At 40.0% G+C, this 21,761-nt stretch overlaps 1 protein-coding gene across 2 annotated transcripts in view; it reads left to right on the top strand.

Annotated features, from left to right (window-relative positions):
• Positions 1-21,761, top strand: part of Thsd4 (thrombospondin type 1 domain containing 4) — a 610,303-nt gene that overhangs the window by 482,727 nt on the left and 105,815 nt on the right. For both annotated transcript variants that reach the window (XM_048793384.1, XM_048793385.1), the window contains one exon: positions 15,887-16,091. In XM_048793384.1, coding sequence (XP_048649341.1) covers positions 15,887-16,091 — 205 coding nt within the window. The remainder of the gene's footprint in view (positions 1-15,886; positions 16,092-21,761) is intronic.

The following is a 21,761-nucleotide window of genomic DNA, read 5'->3' as shown; positions in this document are numbered from 1 at the left end:
CATGACTTGTACGACAGTCATGTCTCTTCTGTTCTCTCTCTCCTCTCTCTCTCTCTCTCTCTCTCTCTCTCTCTCTCTCTCTCTCTCTCTCTCTCTCCTTGCTCTCGCTCTCTCTCTCTCTATGTGTGTAGTGGTAGGGATTGAACTGTGGTCCTACTTGCTACACTCCCCAAACCCTCCATGTTTTCTTCTACTCTGAGACCCTATGATTCTAGCATTCTATGTTTAGTGAGAAATCTTGCCAATAAGCCTGAATTTACTATATTACAAATATAATTCTTCTTAATATTACAGAAATCTATTATGAAATGAAATTTCACAGTTATATTTCCTGAAAAGGATAGATGTCCTTTGTTTCAAACTCACTTTTATTTTTTTAATTTAAAAAAAATTTAGTTATTGATGGACATGATACCTTTATTTGATATATTTATTTTTATGTGATGTTGAGGATCACACCCAGTGCTTCACACATGTAAGGCAAGCGCTCTACCACTGAGCCACAACCCCAGCCCCCTCACTTTTATTTTTTGCTCCAGTGCCTTTTAGTGATGTTTATTTAGAATAGAGAACTCTGATCTTCAACAAGGAGACTTAGCAGCTCTTACTAAGGCACACTGTACTTGTAAACTCCAAATTTATAAGGAAATCCAAATTTGATCTTCACAGCCAGCTAGGTAGATCCCAATGCCACCATTCATTGTATTATGTTCCCTTGACAATTTAGCGTCTATTAAAACAACAACAACAAACAAAGCTGGTTCAGTTTGTTGATGTCTGAGTTACAGCAAAGATGTAGACAAACACCCCCACCTATGCTGATTGACATGGTTTTCCAGCTAACCTAAGAAGACAATCACTTTATCAGTTATCATCTGAATAGCTTTGTAGTAAACATATCCATTATCAACTTATTTGAGGCAAGGACTTTCTACTGTTCAAGTAGACCCTTCCAGTAAATTTTATCTAAAATTTAGTCCATTCTTCTGCTCAAAAGCAATGATGTGGTTACTCATGGAACCCACGGAAGGCATCGACAACTCAAAGTCCATATTCTACAACAGGTCCTACAAAGCTATAAGCTTATAGCCTTCCCCTGCTCAAGGTCTCTACATGTTCCTTTATCTTAAAGGGAATAGGCTATTTTAATAACATTATTTTAAAACACAAGTTGAACATATTGAAATAATATAATGATTTCATTGTAGCCCTTATTAGTGTACAGAATACAGCCTCAAAGAGGGGGACCCTAAACCTCAGACAGGGGAACTCCAGAGTTGCTAGGATGACTCCAATCAACCCAAAGGAAAGATGGTGCTGGGGAAATCCTGGCCTATAAGGGTAGGATGCCATGAGTGTTGATTCCCTTTCTAATAATCAAAAAAACATTCTGGAGGCCTTAGGCACAGTAAGCCACCAGACAAAATAGAAGCTACCCCCCAAAATTTAGAGTCCCAAGCCCTTGGGTGTGCAATGGGGAGAAAAGCCTTCATCGTCCCCCACCTTGTTGCACCAGGAAGAAATGTTTGAGGGACGTTTAATACCAGGGCTGCAGGCAGCTGTGTGGGCAATGGACAAGAGGGAACACAAGGCTTCTGGGAAACTGGCATTTCCTGCTGAGTAGAAGGGAAGGCTGTGGTGGTGGTGAGATGACTCCTTTCTAGGAAACACCAGCGAGAGCAAGCACTCAGAAGGCTCCTAGAGCCCCTTGCCCGGCTCCCCCCACCCACCCAGGCTGCCGTGGTCTCTCAGTGCACCCCGTCTTTTGGAGTCTGCTGCTCACCACCTCCTGCCCTGTGCTCACCCATTAACCTTGCCTCTTTGGCTTCCACTTATCATTCTGCTTTTAAGTTTGGGGTTCAGATCCTGGTATTTGGCTATATGATCTCAACCAAGTTACTTAACCTTTTCTTTCCTCCTCTATTAAGATGAAGGTAACTATTTTCATCCTATTAGATCTTCAACAAATGGCCAGTTTCCTCTCTTCCTCTTGCTTTGCTTGGTGCTCATGAGCGTCTCTATAGAACTCTCTGAACAATGAGAGCAGCATTACTTGTGGGGCCCAAAGAGACCAGAGATCATCAAATACCAAAATTGAATCTTTGATTCTTTTAGCTCTGGCTTTTTTTTTTTTTTAACTAGGGTTTATTTTACTCTGCTGGAGAAATGCTTTTCTTTTTTCTTCCATATCTGCTGCCGCTCCACATTCTTTAAAGTGTGCGTAGGCCATTCTTTAGCTAAATAACATTCCAGGGCAGCTATTGTTTAAGCTAGGAATGGATATCATTTGTTTGTGTTTCTTGGAATTGGTTCTCAATGTTATCTTGAACTTGACTTTAAATAAAACATGCAGTGAGTTCCTTCCATGTGTCAGATGCTTCTTACAAACAAAAGCACCCATTATCCTTATGAACTAACGCAGTGAATTCAAAATATGTAATTAAAAATCACGATTGCTAATTAATCACCTTAACAAAGTATTTTTGCTCTCAAAGCATATGGACGTGAGATTATTTTCAAATGTAAAATATTATTATTTTACATTCACTCAGTTATCCACACCTGGGGTAAGGCTTATCCTTAAATGGCTACAGCCTCAGGCACTCCTTTCCAACTGAAATCAGGGACTCAAATATATGCATAATGCTTAGGAGGAAATAGTCAGCTTGTTTAAGTGACAGCTGACATCAGGAAGCCTTTTGAACCAGAGGAATGACATGATGACAGCAACATCTTGGGAAGATAAATTTCACAGCCACATGCAGGATAGATTACCTGAAACCACAACATTTAGCCTTTCTCATGCTTACACATCTGGGGGGCATGATTTAAAAGCTCATAAATATGACCTGGATCTTAAAGAAGGGACTGGTGAAAATTAAGAATTTCAAGGTTCCACCAAAGAAGGTGAAGGATCAGTGTTTATCCAACTGCTTTGCATATCCTAAATATTTATCCATACAAGTGCATATTGTTAGTGTGTGGTCACTTGGAAACCATGTGTGGACATCAGATCGACTATTGCCCTACCTTTTGGTTTAAAGTTGCAAGAGAAGGGAGATGCTGTGCCAACATGAGCATAATTCATCTGGCTGCCACCTGACTTATTGTTATGGAACACATTGAATTTGACAGATAACCCTGTTCTTAGCCATCCTTCAAAAGAAGCATGAAGGAGCCTTCGTGTTTAAATATTTTTGCCAAATTTCTTCCTTCTGAGAATGCATGAAACACAATGTCTTTATTTCTTAGTGAAATAAGTATTCATATTAGATGCATCTATGGTTAGAAAAGAGAATAAGAAGATATTAACTTGATTTAATCTCTTAATCATTCTAGCCCCAAATTTGAGCAAGCATTTAATAACATCTCCCAAAGAACCTGATATTTTTCCTTGAATCATAAATATTTCCCAGCTTGGTAAACAAACAATTTCCTTTTCCTAGGAAGACAAATGAGAAAAATCACTACTGTTTCAGTGGGTAGTTGGAACGTAGGAATTCATGATGGGAAGAAGGGTGTAGAGATGTCCCTTCACTTGGATGAATGGACACTGCACAAGTCTTCAGGGGAGTGGGAAAATAAAGGGACACCATGGAAGAGACTGAAACAATTCAGTTAGTCCTTATGGAAAAGGGGGACTTAGACTGGAGTAGGGCCCACCAGGAAGGGAAAGTCAAAGAACAATCCAGGAAATATAACTGGTATATATATCCTTTGATCAGCTGCCTACCAGGCCTTATTTTTACAGGTAAGAAAGAGCTTCCATTGTCCTGAAGGACTGTGCAACTAGCAAGGAGAAAAAGCCACAAAGTCCTTCCTTCAAACCCACCATTCCCACTTCCATGTGAGCTTTGACATATGACCTTCTCTGAGCTTTGGTAAGATAGGAATAATATTTCCCCACCTCCCAGGGTTGTCATGAGGATTAAACAGGATAATATATGTGAGGTGCTGAGCACATGGTGAGTGTTCTAGCCAAAAGCTGTCATATATTCCAGATGCTTCCTACTGCCTGCATCCCTGCAAGATGCTTAAATCTCTGCTTGCATCTGATTTCCACCCTACAATTTATCTAAGATTGTGCTCTAACATGCCTGAGCTATGGGCTCCATCTAACAACTTTTCTTGCTGATTTCAAAATGAATAGACCCCTGTCCCACTTGAGAATTTCCAGAGCTGGCCTCCAAGACAAGCCAGGAAGGACTAACAGAAGAAAATACCTATTTTTAAAAATAGAAAGGTAGCAAGGTTGTACAAAAATCTGTGGAGTCTTGATCACTGTTACCCCAGAACATTATTAAAATGCAAATAGATTGCAGCAGTTCACCTGTTACAGCTTTGTCTTCAAACACTACTCAAGAATTGTGTACAAATAGAAGTGGGGTCTCAGGGGACAGTGCAAACAGACCAGCCTGCCCTGCTGGGGCAGAAGTGTATGTACCTTGTGTGAAATAAGGGATCCCATAGCCAGATTGCCCAGGAACCAGCTACGGAGACAGATAGAGGCAGACTCGAGAATGAAAGGCATGTCAGCCCCATGCCATTTCTGAGCCAAGTACCTGTATCTGCATATTTCATTTGAGCCTCACAAGAGATTTATGAATTATCCTTGAATGCTCTTGTTTTATAGGTAAGGAAAGTAAGGTTCAATAAATGTCGGGTGCATTAGGGATGCTTTTGGGTGAACAGCCACAGACCTAGAGGGACAACCTACAGGACCATTGCAGAAATTTTTATTTCAGATTTATGGAAATGGAAAGGGAGTGACAAGAACCTAAACCAGGAAATCTAAAGGCTGAAAATTAAGTGTAAACCTAGGTGTAAAACTACAATAAAGATTTGGCAGGGCTGGGAACAGAAAGAGGTTTAAATCACACAAGCAAACTTCAGGTTCAAGGTCCATCTCGAGCAAACCCTCCCTCTCACCATCTCCTACTTTCTCTCCTGACTTCCTTCTCTGTTCGTTTCCTCACCAGCCCTAGAAGCAAAGCCAGACTTTTCTACTTAGCCCTATTAGCATTACCTCTTGGGGCCTTGGTTTCTGCCTCAGGCTTCCATCTTCCACCCCAAGCAGTTTATCCAAGTATTTTCACAGTGACAGTTTGCTGGGAGTTGCTAGTATTCCACTTTAGGATAAAACTGTTCTCACCTTGTTACAGGGACAGAGTAAGAGAAAAGAAATCATTTGATGTGAAGAAATAGTAAAAACCTGCCTCCAAAGAATCAGGAAGGCATCTCAGTGTCATGAAAAGTACTCTCCAGGCAGGAAGTCAACTTGGAGAAGTCCTTTCACTGCCTGGGACTTGGTTTCTCCATCTGTGAGGCGAGGGGCTGGGGCTCCAGAGCATTCCCCTTCCAGAATGGGGATTCTCAGGAGGCTGAGTCTGTGAACATCTTCTCTTCACCTTTGCGCCCATGAAAATCCTCACAGGCAAAAGCTTTCCACAGGCATTTTTCTTTTCCCTATGAAACCATGTTCCATGTGGTCATGTTGTGTTGTCTTTGTTTTGACTGGATGGGGGGTTGTTGTCACATAGGCGTTGGGGTGCAATTTGAGAAAAGGAGAAAGAATATACAGTAAACAAGAAGTGACCTACAAGGTCAAATGATCCCAGATTACAGCAGCTTCAGACTTCCAGGAGCATATGAACAAGAGAAAGATTTTATTTTAAATTGGCTGTCAGGAAACCCATAAAGAACGCAAAATCTCCCTCATAACCTCCTCACTGACTTGGAAGTGTGTGTAGTGATGGGAGCTAGCACTTGAGCCAATGATGGACAGAAGCCGGGTACCAGCTCTGCCTCTTAGCAACTATGGCAACTTAGGTTCCTAAGTCTCCCTAAGACCTGGGTTCCCAACAAAGAGGGTTGCTGTGGGAATTAAATGGTATGAGGGATAGACTGTCTGAGCAGTCCTGGAACTCCATGGTATAGGAGTGACGAAAATGACTCAAAACTCTGATTTTGTTGAGTGCTTTATGATTTTCCAACCTCCCCGCTTTTAAATACTCTCTCTTCGTCCTCCCAGAACTTCTGTTTAGTAAGCAGAGAGGTATGAGAAACATTTAAAGATGAGGGGACACACACTTGGAGCCAGTGAGCAACTTGCCCAAGACCATACAGAGAAGATGTGGCATAGATGTGTCACCCCTACATCTTTTGGTCCAGAAAGTTCTGGAAATTTTCATTTGCTTTTTAGCTATTTCCAGGTGACAATAATCAATGAGTTGGGAAGATAGGAAGGGCATGCCTGCTGCAAGAAGTAACCTCTAGCATCCAGAGGGGAGACAGCACAGCCCCTCTGGCAGGTGGAACCACTTAAACATAGTGACAATCCCTCACACCTCAGAACATCTTGGAGTCATCTAGTGTAGAAGTCAGCAAGCTGTATCCTGTCTAGCACACCTGACAGGTGAACCAAATGTAGCTAAACCAAATGAAGCTGTCACTCATTTGTGCAAATAAAGTTTTATTGGCCTTCAGCTGTCCTGATTTCTTTCACACTTCAGTGGTTGGCTGCAGTTGGTTGGTTTCAGTGCCAGGCTGAGTGGTTGCACTAGAGACCAGGTGATGGCAAAGCTTAAGATGCTTCTTATCTGGCTCTGTACAAGAGAAGCTGGCCAACCCTTGGATCTGAGCAACATTTCTTCACCTTGGATGTGCACAGAAATTCTCTGAGGACACGGTTATGATGCAGATTCCAATTCAGTAGGTCTGGAATGGGACTCCCGATTTCTAAAGAGTCTTGAGGTGATGCCTATGTGACTGGCCCATGACCACAGCTTGAGTTACAAGGGCCTGGAGAAGATGAAATAATGCTTCCTAATCTTGATTTTATAAAAAGTAAAAGAAACTGAGGATTATAAAGTATAATTTAGAAGGAGTCCCATCTAAGAGCTAAAAACAAAAAGTCTGGTTTTAGAGGAAAGTTCCAGTGAAAGAACGAGAGCAAGAGAACTAGTATGACTGAATTCAATGAACGAAAAAATGATCGAAAGATCCATGCTCAAACCCTGCACCCCACTGGAACTTCTGCCTGAAGGGCACTGATATTCTTCCAGATCTCAGGCAATGACCTTGATCCTCTTTACTTTCACCTGCAGTAGACCCTCCACCTTCAGTCCTGTTGGTCCTACCTTCAGCATTAGTGTGCTTTTGCCCTCCATTCTCATCCCATCTCTTTGGCCCAGGCCCTCATCACTTTGTACCCATCCTAATGCAGTTGACCATGTGCTTCTCAATCACTAGTCTCTTCATCTCCAGTCCAGCATCTATGCCTGCCAAGCACCATCTAAAAACAGTGTTCAACATGCCATCCTCCTGCTTGACAGTCTTGGAATTCAAAACACTGTGCTCTCGCTAGTCTTCTCTCTCTTCATCTCATCCCAGAAACTCAGCTAGTACATCTCTCTGGAGACCACCCAGTGACATCTAATAAGCCCATACAGCTCCCAGTGTTGTGACTCATTTACACAGATTTTTTTTTACAGTATTTCTTAAACATTCTGAAAATAAAAGGCTTGCATATTCCACCCACTTTTTTTAAAGTTTCATAAAAACATTTTAAGAAATAATATCTGCCTTAACGTGGCTTTAACTTGCACCTAAGAACACAAACTTGATGCCATCAGCTGAAACTCTAGGTATGCCCTTCCTCTTGTGTTTCTCAACAATCATCCCTTTATATGTTTAGCCACTGTTTCTGATCCCTAAACTAATTGTTTAAATGATGATCACTTACAAAGGCTTATAGGTGCCATCTTGTGGAGAAAAATGTAAACAGGCGTATTTGGGGGTGGGCTGTGTGGAAAGGAAATGACCAGGATGCCAGCAAGCATCTCCACTATTGACCTCTGGTCCTGAGATTCACCGGGTCCCCCGAGGGCCTCTGGCTGTGAGCTACTCCTGTGGGCTCATATTGCCTGCACCCAGGAGGCTCCATGGAGTGCAAACAGGGTCCCCAAGCTGCTTTCTACAGGAATCTTCCTAGTCCTGGCCCCTGAGCAATCCAAACAGCCTCTAACAGACCTGTCCCACATCAGTTTTCCTGTGCTGGCCTCTCCTGAACCCCTAATAAATTAATACAATCTGGCCAAATACTTTCTGGTCTCTTTAATCAGAATTCACCATACAGTCTTAGATTTTAAACATGAAGTAGAAGTTCAGTGAGGAAGATCATGAAAGGAAAACATTGGAATTTTAGAGTTTGGTATCACCTAATCCTTGAGAGAAAGATGACCCTAGTAAGGGAGGGGGTGGTAATTCTTTTACAGAGACAAAATATTTGCCTGTCAGGGCTCCTTTCTTCAGATTTGTAAACATTGCCGCCCTTGATTCCTACCCAGATTTATCCTACTGGAGCTCCAGTGTTTTCTTCCCGTTGGGTTGCTTGGTAAGGAGCTATTCCCTGATGAAGTAGGATGAGGGACTGAAATGTAACAACCATATGCTTGATTAGAAGCAGATCACTAGTCTCAAAATTGCCTTAATTAGGGAAGCCAAAATACCTTTTATCCCATGGACTATTTCTTCTCTTCAAATGAATGACATTGTCATTTTTTTTTTCCACTGAATCCTGGTTCCAGTGTAATTTTGTCTACATAAAGCAAATTTCCTTGACTTTAAACATGGCAGGATTCTTCACATCAGAGCTTTATCTCTTTTTTTCCATAAACAATTTGGCACCAGAGGAATCTTAGAGATGATCTAGTTCAAAACGGGAAACGGTCCCATAACTTTGATCTCTTGATTTCTCAATCAGCTACTCTTCATTCAGGAAATATTTATTAAGAACCTACTATGTGCCAAATATTATGCTATTTCCAGTACATAATCCTACTAATGCTGAAAATTAAGACAAAAGGCAATCTTAGAGAATTCTAGAAGTTTGTTGGTAGTAAGGAACTATTTTTTAAAATTGGATGATTAAATTACTAGCTCATTAGCTTCCCTGACTTCTACAAAGACTGTTTTTGCACTTTTGTGAATTGTCATTGTTTCACAATTGTCATTGTTTCAAAGCCTTCTGGGGGATATAGTGTGTGCTCCTAGATGTCGAATGAGCTGGGGAAAAGTGGGTCTCACTGAGGATGGTTTTGCTCCTACAGGGAACATTAGGCAATATTTGGAGACTATTTTTTTTCCCTCATGGAGAGGGAAGTGTGATAATATCTAATAGGTAGAAGCCAGGATGCTGCTTATAACACACATGACAGCCTCCACAAGAAAAAGCCTTCAGGGCCAGAATGTCAGCAGAACTGGAGTTGAGAAACCCTAGCTATGAGGAGGAAGAGCAGGCAGGGAGGTGAGATTCTGGGCTTCCAGACTCTGACTTCCCTTCTTCAATCAAAGATATTTTGCTTTTCTCATTTATAAACTTATGCAAAACTTCTACATGAAGTTTTGTTTCAAAAGAATGATATTCCTACTTTAAAAAGTTGAAAAGCACTTTGGTAAAAGATGATAACTCTGCATTGTTGTATAATTAGTAATTGGAACAAATCAAACTAGGCCTAGATGAGACCGGATGGGGGCAATCAGAGGTAAACTGGCAGCATCTACGTGAACCTCAATCTTGACTTCCCAGGACTCTGTACCCACTTCCCTCTCAACATTTTCAGGCTATATGGAAGTGATTTGATTGTGTCAGTCTTCCATTTAGAACAGAAATTAGCAAAGTTTTTCTGTAAAGGGCCAGATCATAAATATTTTAGGCTTTGTGGACAATACTATCCATTTTGCAACTACCCAACCTTGCCATTGTAAACCAAAAGCCGTCATACAAGCAAATAAATGGGAGAGTCCATGTCCCAATGAATCTTTATTTACAAAAACAAATGGTGGGCCAGATTTGTTCTGGAAGCTGTAGTGTGCTGACCCCTGATTTCAGCTGTGAGTAGGAACCATGTTTGTTTCACCTTCTCGTCTGACCTGCCTAACCTTATATTGGCACACAGCTGGGGTTGGCTCAGGAAACATTTGCCAAACAATACTGAGGTCAATTGTACAAGCACAAACACTAGCAGATTCTAATGAGAATAACAATTTGGAAAAGATCCATCTAGTACTTCTCAGGGAGTTTCTGTATATTGTTTAACTATTTCCCTACGTGGAACATTTAGGATGCTTCCAATTTTCCATTATTCATAATACTATGATGCACTCTTTTATAGTTAAGTTGTAGGCATCGTTTCTTATCACTTCTTCTACATGAATTCCTAGAAGAAGAATTGATTGCATCAAGCAGTATATATTGCTAAATTGCTTTCCAAGAAGGTGCTATTGATCTACATTCCTAACACTAAATGAGAGAGAGATTTATCATGCAAAGGATTTCTTTCAACAGAAGGTTATGAATAGAAGTTTTGGCCTCCATATGTATTGCTATGAATTATCTCACCATAAATAAAAGTAAATCGGTGTTAACTAAGAGTCCTTTTAATATTCTTCCACACTGTTGTAATGGCATGATTGTTAATGCATGTTGTATTACCTGTTGAGGTCATCTAACCAGCCAGTTGAGGTTACCCTGGCTCATGTGTTTATGGAGAACACACAGAAACATCTGCTTCCCATTAGGGAATCGGACCTCCACTATCTGCCTGGCACCAGCCTGCCTATCATGATGGACAGAGGCCTCCTCCCTGTGAAATTCACCACCAAATATGTCATCCAGATTACTCATTTCCCTCAGGAAATTTCATTTAGGTTAATTTTGGCACACAATTGGGAGTGATTCTTAAGTAATTTCTCCTATGATAGCTTGCAACATGTAAAAATTTCCTACAACTTAGTGCAAAAAAAAAAATCACAGGAAAAACACTAAAGATGTCTGATATTTGTCCAATCCCTTTGCAACAGCAAGAAATGCCTCTTCAGAACTAAAATACATGGTGAGCAAAAAACATCAAATGAGGTAGATCAGGGAACAGCGTTCTCTCTGGCTTTTCTCAGTACTATTGAAACAGGAAGAGCATAAAGTTCTTGCCTTAGTAGTCAACCATGACTTTTTTTCTTTTTTTTTTATTTTATCTTCAGAATTTTCTCAATTTATCCAAGTGAAAAAGAATTTTTCTGACTGAGAAGTAATAGAAAATGCTATGCAAATAGAGGCAGGCACAGTGATTTCATGATAATGATATTTACTTAAAAGTGGCTATATCCCAGAAAAAATCAGATCTATGAAGATAATGATAACTAAACCCAGCATTCTCTGAGAAGCCACCATACTGAAGCTTTCTGCTCTTCCATGTTTGCCTCATTTGATCCTTCCAACAGTCTGAACAGGTAGATAGTACACCATCCCCAGTCACATTTTTTTAAAAAGTAGAGGCTCAGATAATCTCATTGACTTGCCCAAAGAGACAGCACTTACAAGAGCCAGTACAACAACCTGGGTCTGGAAGACTCTGGTGCCAAACTTTAGTACCTATTGAAGACGCTTTGGTGGTGCCCCTGAAAGAATTTGAAAATAGGTCACCATTAATAAGTCACCTACATCAGAGGCTAGTTGATCAGTCTTCTGAAACACAAACCAAAATTCGGGACAGATTCAATTTTGAATATTGTGCCTGGAAATATCTGGAGTGTGGTGGAACTGTTTTCAGCACCCCAGAGGGAAGTGACCCATAGAGCATCACATGGCAAGTCAGGCACTGGGACAGGACTACACCCAGCCTTCCTGGTTCCTGGCCCATCGTTCTTTCCATCATTTTAAATTGCTTTCCCTGCTAAATGACATCAGCTGCACTTATCAATTACATAGCAGGGTTCTAGAAGAGAACATCAGCTGCTTTAAAGAAAACAACATAGCATATGATCTAGGCATGTGATAATGCCCAAATAAATGCATATAAAAATTGGAAAAATCCAAATAAGCTCCAATTTTGAGTTAATGGTATAATACTGATGTCAATGGTGTACATCCTTTAGACAATGCCATTAAGTTAAATAAGAAATTAATGTAACAGGAAGATGGGCTAAAATATTTACTCACTTACTATGCATAGAGTATAATATTAAAACAGCCAAAATGGGAGAGATGCATGATGTGGTGGGTCCTTTCCAAGACTAGAAGAGGTGGTGACAGAGTCACTTCTGGGCCAAGCTCTTCCCAGTGCTCATTGAACTTGTTTTCTACACCTAGGTCACTGCCACCATCTGCTCCTTCCACAAAGTTAGAACCCTCAGTGTGACCACTGATTCTCTGACCTCCAGTCTTCACATAATGGCCAAAAGTGTGGACTCTGGTTTGGGACCTGAGTTCAAATCCAGACTCCCCCTTTTCTAGCAGCATGGCCATGGGCAAGGTACCTAACCTCTCTCTTAAGTCTTAGTTCCTTATAGTTTTCAGCCTCTCAAGACTGCTTTTAAGATTAAATTAGAAAGACAGATGTTTAGAGGTCCTTGGAATACATAGTTAAGACCCTGTGAGCATTAGACATGGTGATGTTGAGGGGATGGGGAGGGGAAGAGGAAGGGTCAGGCTCCCTTCCTTCTCTCCTGACCCATGGGTCACCAAAGCCTCTTCACTGTGTTCCCCAAACTTCTCTCAAACCTTCTCCTTCCATCCCCATTCCCCTAATTTAGGCTGAGATATTGCAACTCCTCCCGACTATGTGTACTCAGTGACTCACAAATAACTTTCTAAAGGAGATCTGATCTTCCACCAGCATGGCATAGAGGATGCAGAGAGTGGTTGGTGCCTGATGGCTTGTGATTATCTATGTATCTATCTAATTGCCTATTAGGCTCGAATTCCCCAAGGCAGGATTTGTGTCTGATTCAGGTTGAGAGTCCCCAGATTGCTGGCCTCATGTAGTCACTCAAATAAAATACACTTGTGTGTTTAGATCTTGTCATGGTTGGTCTTTCTGGTCATTCAGCCCAAAGGTAATTTTCTCAGCCAATCCAAATCATGTCCAATTATATCGGATTGAATTCTTCATTTGATCCTTATAACAGCCCTATGTGAAGGGATAATTGTCACATGTGTAATTTGCCGGTGGCCTCAGCTAAAAAATAAAGGTCTTAAAAACATACCATCTTCCCAGTTGTCATTCTAGGGTTGTGCTTTCTGCTTTGTGGAGTGGATGTGGGTATTTTGTAAGTTCATAGTAACTTGGTCTCTCAGAGACCTTGGCAGCCATTAGAACACTCAAAGGGTATTTCCACACTTCAGGGAAGGTTTGCATACCCCTCATCCAACTTCTGTTTTGAGAAGCAAGCTGTGGGTTATCAGAGTCCAGGATGGGACTGAGGAGACAGATTGTCACTGTTAAATTTTGGCATCACTTGTGGGGTCACACCTTTTCCTGAAGTCAACTTCCAGGATACAGGGACATTGAGTAGGGAAAGTTACTACAACCCTCTGTCCCCATGTCTAGATTCATCCAGAGTGACCATGAGGTATAGCAGATCTGGTGCAGTGTCCATCAGACTCTGCACAGTATTTGAATGTAATATCTGATTCATAAGGATCAACTAACATTTTGTCTGTGTCTGTGTCTGTGGTTGTCTAAAGTGATGCAAGTTTGTGTGATTTCCTTGTGATGATCCCATTCTAACTGAACTGGGGCCAAGGGTTGGTGTGATAATCTGTTTCAGCTTTGGTGACTCTAGTTCATTTGTGAAATATCCTCTACACCCCATTGACAAAAGAGATTCACTCAACTGCCTACTTACCACCACCACCACCACCTCCATTAGGATGGACCCCCTCCACACTGCAGCCAAAGTTATAATCTGTAAACAGGTCTAAGCATGGCCCTCCCTTTCTTCAGACATCCAGTGGTTGGTTCCATAGGATAAGATTCTAATTCTTCACCCTGGCAAACAAGATTCTTAAATTCAGCTGAATTCTTCAGCCTCGTTCCATTCCTCCCAGCATCCCTACCCGTTAGCCTTGTCATTCTGTGAGCTTTCTTTGCTCTTGATTTCTCTGCCTTGCACGCATGACCCATGAGAATGAGCTCAGGCTGGGACATATTGGGCCTAGGGTTAGCAGGAATGAAACAGAAATTGGAAAAGGGAGGAGGGTGAGATGCAATCATACAGTGTAAAAATGAGTGCTGATCAGCTCTCCTGTCACAGTGAGAGCAGACTCCTTAAATAAGTTAGAATCTTGCTTTAGCAGCATGGGTTCTATTTTCCCAAACCCCTATTGGTGGTGCATTTCTTTGTTTCAAAGCAAGGGAGAAACCAAGGCAATGGGGGTATAGAAATCATGCACGGAAGACATTTTCCTTATTTTCATGTTAAAATGTTCATGGGGCAGGGGCAAGAAATATTTGAGGGAGGAGAAATATATAGCAAATATGGCATTTTGAAAGGCTAATTGGGTGTGGATGAACATATTGAGATGATATTCTATTATTGTCAGAAATAATGCTTTACAGAGAGGCTATTTGTGAAGCAAGACCAGTTATTATTGATGGATTGATGTGCACATAGGAATATGGAAGCAATAATGCAGAATACAGTGCCTGCAGAAAGATGTCAATCAAACATGAAATTAGAGGGGCAAGAATGAATGAACCCCTTTTGATTTGACCCTGCCTACAGGATTTGACCTGTAGGACCCACATAAACAGATCCAGTGTTGTTTAACCAAGTCTAAAGTGTGCTGTGGATAGTTTGATGATCACGTTGTCCCTCAGAATGGTCTGATGATCACTCTTAGAATTCAAGAACCAAGACAAACCTGTGAGTCAGCAAACATATGTCTCAAGTTTTAAGAATAACATTCTAATTTCAAGCATCTTTCTGTATCCCCACAACTCAGTGAATAATCTTGTAATCCCAATATTTCACCATCGAAACTACAGTCTGCTTACTTCCCATGGAAATGTGACAGAATTCTTTGCTCAGACCATGAGTCCCAATTTGAGGTTTGGGAAACATGATCGAGAGCCTTATGGAATGAGCTCCAGAAATAGAGAAAGATTTTATGAAGATTATTCCATTCTGTTTCAAAATTTGATTTTTTTTAATGCAAAATAAAATTTTCCCAACAGGAACATGGGGGTGGGAGTGGAAAAAGCCAAAAGATCTTAAATGAGTAATGGAAATTCTTTGGGGAGATAATTCAGGAAAGACAGAGTTCCTTTAAATAAGACTAATTGTACAAAGAGCACTCCATTATTTGGAAGCTTACCATTTTTTTTATTGGTGTTTCTGGCCTTTTGCTCCAGGAAAAGCACTTTGGGGTAATCAAGCAAAATTCCTGCTGCTTGACTCTCCAGAGTCAGTTATCAGTAAAGATTCAAATCTCAGACTATTTAATTTCCTAAGAAACTGGGTCAGGGAACACGACTTTGGGGTGGGATACTTTGCTATGTACTTGTAGTGTCTATAATTTGGAACAGAAGATTTGGAGGCCAGCCTCAATTTTAAGTGTGGTACTTTAAAAAAAAAAAGGTTCCAAAAAAAATTCTTCATTTGAAATGCACAGCATGGAGCATCCTTGGCCCTCCCATAGTCCAGTAAAGATTTACAGAACAACTTCACTGTCCAACCTGTAAAAAATAGAGTTCTAGCCCCTATCTCTTCTCTATTCTTTTCCCTTGTGTTATTTTTCTCCTGATCACTTACCACCACTAAATGTACTGTTTTATTTACTTCTTTATTGTCTGCGGCTCTCACCCTGCCCTTGGAATGTATATTTCCACAATAGCAAAAAAAAGACAGTTTTTGCCCAGAGTAGGTGCTCTGTGAATATCTGTTGAGTGACAGCAAGCATGAACTCACTTATCTGCCAGTGCAAGGGCAGTAGGAATGTCAGTTTGAGTCCTGCCAGTAGATCTTCAGTTGTCCCTCTCCCTTCGGTCTTCTGGGTGCTTCTGGTACATGCTACAAGAATCTCTTTTGTCTTACCTCTTTGCAGAGCATTGGCTGTGACGACTACCTAGGCTCCGATAAAGTCGTGGACAAATGCGGGGTATGTGGAGGCGATAACACTGGCTGTCAGGTGGTGTCCGGGGTGTTTAAGCATGCCCTTACCAGCCTGGGATACCACCGCGTTGTGGAGATTCCCCAAGGAGCCACAAAAATCAACATCACCGAGATGCACAAGAGCAACAACTACTTGGGTAAGCTTGGTCTTTTTCCAGAGGAAATCATCTGTCGCTGCAGGTTGAAATTTTCCTTCCAGGGTTGTGAGATGGACATGGTGGTATCTGGAGGCCTTGGGACATTTAGAAAGTTCCTCTGGGGAACCCCTAAGTACCACCTGGCCTGCCCCTAAATGAGAAAGAGAGGGAAAAATCCTTCTTGCAACTAAATGTAGGACATAGATACATTTAAACCAGCTGTTGTTCCGCCTGAGAGAAACATGATGATGAAGTGGATAACAGACTACATTGACCCTCTGAGATGGGAAGGTCTCTTTATAGAACAAGTAGGTCTGCTGGTCTTCATTCTGTTGGGGAGTGAGGTGGCCAGAGGCAGCTGAAGATTCTGGAGGTCTAAAGCTGATGTCCTTCTTTTCTTTCTTTCGGCTTCACGGGCCATTAGTGGTATGTGTATCTTCCAGACAGCTGTAGAACCCTTAAGCAATCATGTTGAGCAAAATCATCAATATCGGAAGGCTGTTTTTAATCTACTCTCCTGCCAAAGGAGATCTTCATTGATATTTATTTCCGGGTTTCCAGGCCATTTACATTCCAACTGGTACAAACCAGTCATAAGAATTTGATTTTGCTGATTTCCAATTTGTATAAGCATGTACAAATCAGTTAAAGAGATAATATAAGGAAGCCATTTTTAAAGTCATTAAGTGAAGAGCAATATTTTTTATTTTTGATTATTCATTGATTAGAAATTTATCTAACACAAACTATGTGCCAGGCAATATTCTTAAAGCTTTTCGTGTATAAAATCTTGAACCCTCTCAACATCCCTAGGACATAGGATCTCTTCCCAGCCCCATTTTACAGATAAGGAAATACACACAGGTAGGTTATTGTAACTTGCCAAGCTCACACAGCCAGAAAGAGGTGGAGCTGGGATTCGAACCCAAGTAGTCCAGGTAGGGTAGTCTAGAAGATAACACCCAAGAGCAGTTTCAGACCCTCAGTTCCCCTGGTACACTATTGGGCATACAATATTGATTGCATCCATTGAAAGACCATTAATTTTTCAACTTTCAAGTACCAGGATCACCCCAGAAGATAATTCCAGACCCAGGACCTCCACCTTATTCTGCAGCTCTTCCTTCCCCGCCCAGCCAAATGTAGACAAAGCTAACTCCACTTGATTTTATTGGCTGGAGGAGGAAGGATGGCAGATGTGTCTCTGAGACAAACCCAATTAAAGCAGAAAACTGTTATACTTGCTCTGGCAAATCCAGGAGCCACCAAAATGGCAGAATGCCTAGTTTCCCAGTGAGTGGTTCATATGTTATTTTTAATAGCAAGAGAAAAAAAATACTCATTTCGTTTGTACTTTTTTTTTATGAGATCATATCTCAGTAAACATCCTGCCTCCTAGAACGGAAATTGTCCTTCCTGGGATGATTTGAAGTGTGACTGTATTCAAATGCTCCCACAAACAATGCCGCTTTTGATTAGCTTTGTGTGTGATAGCATATTTTCCCTGGCTGTACTTACTCCTATTCCATAAGCACTTTTCTGGTAGTATACTTGAAGACAAAATAGATATTCTGAGTGACTATCCACTAGGTGCCTGAACGGAAACAGCTCTCGGGGCCTTGGTGTTTCCATCTGGAGTATGGGAATCAGAATCTCAACCTCATTAGCAGTCGTGGGAATCAGTAGGATAACAGATGCTCAACAGAGCCCCTGACACTTGTTAAGCAGTTGGCACTGCCTTTCTTTAGTCTCAGCCCCTGTCAGGACGTCAAAACTTCACGGAATAAAAATTCCCTCTCCCCATAAAAGAGATGAAGAAGAGGAAAAGAGAGAATGGAAGTAACAAGAGGAATGGGAGGGTGATTCAGGAAGTCAGGTTGAACTTTCCATGCCTTTAGACCAGTGGGATGCACAAGAAAGCCATAGTGTCCATGACAGCCGTACAGGATGCCACATGGGCTAGGAGAGAGCGGAAACAGCAGGCGGACTGTAGAGAAAGGAGACTCCGGGGTGACGAATGGAGCTTCCATTCTAACACCATGTCACCCAGGAGGCTCTGTTGAACTTACATCACCTGGATGCACCTGCAAATTGCATTTTCTGTAAAATTTGACTTCATACACAACATTGTCTCATCCATGTGAATAAGTTTATTCTATAGAATAGGCAATCTAAAGGATATTAATTGTTCAAATTTTATATTGTCACTTTTAAAAATTGCACAACTTTTAACAAGTTTTTTCAGTTTCCCTGTTGTTTTCCAGAATTGTCTTTAGTTATTTGTAAAAGCATTCAAACTTTCCTTGTGAACTAGCTGATATTCTTTAGTGACTGAATCCCTAAACTTGATAGCAATAGAAAATAGATTCCCATAAAAACAGTCCGATTTGTATCTTGTATTTTTAGTGCTAGAGATATAGGTATAATCATCTCATTTTTAAAAGATTTCTAAAGTTTTCAACATTTAAATAACTTACCCTACTCATATGGATAATGATAGTGCTCAAGTGCAGATACCATACACCATATTGAAGATATATATATCTTCAATATATATATANATATATATATATATATATATATATATATATATATATATATATATGATACTTTAGTCTCCAAAGCAATTTCAGGTGTATCTTCTGCCTTTTCAAACTGAACATTGTTTACTTTGCTTGATTAAAAAAGAATTTGGAGTTACTAAAGTTACAATTATGGAGTTTGGGTATGAAAACTGAAATTTAAAAATCAAAAACAAAATAGAAGGAGGCATGTACATCAGAGATCTTGGCTTATATGTTAACAGCAATGGCACATTAAACTTTCCTTTGAGTTTGGCCAACAAAATCAGACCTGCCAGCCTCAGATTCTGGTCCTTGCCCTGTTATAAGAGGACTGGCCATGCAGAGCTGGGGGAGGTGGTCAGCTCACTATGTCACGATGTTACTATTTTCTCTGAGCAAATCTGGCATTTAGTGGCATGCACATTTTAGGAGATAGAATGTTTAATCATCTCATTTGAGCTTCAAAATTCTGTGTTTATTTGAATTTGTTTACATCCTCCAAAATTCAGACTGTTTAATGAGTTCTGGATTCTAGAACTCTCTTTTTCTGTTATTAAGCTATGAATTCTCCCTCTGTGAATTATTCTCAATCCTGCTATTTGGGGGGAAAAGTTGAATCTGATTATTTAAATGATTGACAGTTTATATTACTTTTTTCTTCCTTAATAAGATGTTTTAAAATTATTTTAGCTGAACTATCCAAGTTTGACATAGTTCAGTCAGTTCAGTTTACTAATGTCATTATGCAACAGTTAAGAAATCAGACATGAAAGCATACCAAGCAGAAATTGATTATTCAGAACATTACCACCTGCCAACATGTTACATTGTCATAAAGTTGTAGACTTGGAAGGAATTTTTGAAGGTCTGTAAGCTTTTAAAAATAAATTGACAATACATTTACTTTTAAGCCTGTTCTCATAAAATTTTTAAACAATAAAAATGTTCAGCATTTTAAAAGGAAGAAGTATCATGGATCACCTATTATTTTCAAACTTTATTAGGTGAGCAGCTTTCTATATGGGGAAAGATTACAAGGTTTAAATAATGTGGTGTCTTAAGTCTGTTTGACGATTCATCCCAAGAAATTTTTTTTCATGTGTGTTGTTAAATTTTCAAATGATACAGCCAATCTAGAGCAAAAAGATAAAATCCCTCTTGCTGGGAATCCTACACTTGTTCTCTGTCCTCAACTGTAAAGACAAAGGTAAATAGCTACTGTTAGCAGCTCAGTGTGTCTTATCCATCCCTTGATACAAATGAAAATATATATTTTCTAAAGTTGATATTATTATACCTACTTTTTAAAATTGCTACATTGATATCTTGGGTATCTTTTCATATCAATACATATAAAGCTGATTCATTGTTGTTATTGTTTTGTTTTGTTTTGTTTTGTTTTGAGTGCAGAGTATTCCATATAGAAAATGTAATATAATGTATTTAGGTTCTTCTCTATTGGGGAATGTTTAGATTGTCTTCAGTTTTCTAATATTGCGAAAATATTTTAGTTTGGGACTCAAGATGGCAGGCTGAACACATGAGGTTTTCTTCCCCTTCTCCCAAGATTCCATCAAAATAAGACTAAAGGAAAAAAAAATATAGAGATATATAACCTATAATCAGCAGGCTGCCCAGAAAGGCGGCATCTATGCACAAATGATTGTAACAAATTTCTGAAATTCAGAAGGTAGATGGACAAAGGTTCATTAACAGGACAGGGCAGTGGCATCACAGGGTCAGTGAGCAGAGGGCATTGTGCTGAGGCGGGACCTGTGGGACAGAGCTTAGGAGCCACTGAGCCTGGGAGGAAGGAGGTAATGTGGAAGGATTCATAAGCTGAAACAATTAAGCCATACCAAACTTTGATTTCTTCTGAAAAAAACTAAAGATGGGACAGGCACACACACACACACACACACACAAAATCACACTCTCTCTCTCTCTCTCTCTCTCTCTCTCTCTCACACACACACACACACACACACACATATTCAGAATGTGGCATTTACCTCCTCATCAAGAGACTGAAGGAAGTAGGGCATGGGTGAGGAGTTAATGCTCCAAGTACAGATGTCAGTATTGGTTCTGGAATTAGAAAAAGGAGCCGTTACGACTGGGACCCCATTTCCTTACTCTCTGGAACTTGGCCTGCTAATAAGGTCTAATAATGGTGGGGGAAGTTCTCAGGCAGCCTTCTCAGGGTTCTTGTCTTACATATCAGTGGATAACTGAAAATAGCATGAATGAACAACTAAGGGTCATTAGACATTTTTTTAAAGCCTATAGAATGAACAAGAAAACCCAAGGTAAATAACTGGAAAAGTTGTTTCTGGAAGAAACAGTGAGTTCTTGGAGAAGAAAAGTTAAAGAAAGGTTCTCTAACACGAAATGCTTCCATAAATATCTTAATACGTATATCCTTTCATACTTACATAAATATTTCTGTAGGATAGATTCCTAGAAGTAGAATTTGCAGGTCAAATGGCACACAAAATTCTGAAAGCTAAAGCAAAATTCCTTTCCAAAGTAGTTGTACCAATTTACATTCCCACCAAAATTATATAAAAGAGCCCTTGCTCCACACCCTTACCTGTTAACACTCAACATGAATGTGCTGAGTTTCCAGCTCTGTAAATTCTTTTTTTAAAATTTTTATTATTAGTTGTTCAATCTGTAAATTCTTTCTATTTGCATTTTTCTGATGGACTTTTATCATTCTTTGTACTCCTATGAGCTTGCCATTTTGTTGCTTTCAGAATTTATTTTTTCATATTTTTGTTGGTGCATTATAGTTGAACATAATGGTGGGAGTTGTTACATCCCATACTTGTACATGATATAACAATATAATTTGAGTTTGCCATTTTTAAGTTGTTTGTAGTTTCCTTACTAGTTTTAAGAACTTAGATATGCTATGAGTAATCACTTTCTGCTTATATCTATTGAAAGTATTATAGTCTTTGTCTTGTGTTACTGAAAATGTTTAATCTTTATGTAGTCAAGTCTGTCAATCATTTTTTATGGCTTATAGGTTTTATATTACTTAGGAATACCTACCTACCTACCTACCTACCTCCAACATCATAAAATTATTCTCTAAGTA

Source organism: Marmota marmota, unplaced genomic scaffold (assembly GCF_001458135.2).
Source record: "Marmota marmota marmota unplaced genomic scaffold, marMar, whole genome shotgun sequence".
NCBI lineage: Eukaryota > Metazoa > Chordata > Mammalia > Rodentia > Sciuridae > Marmota > Marmota marmota.
The sequence above is the reverse complement of the archived record's forward strand: the minus strand, read 5'-3'. Positions and strand labels throughout refer to the sequence as shown.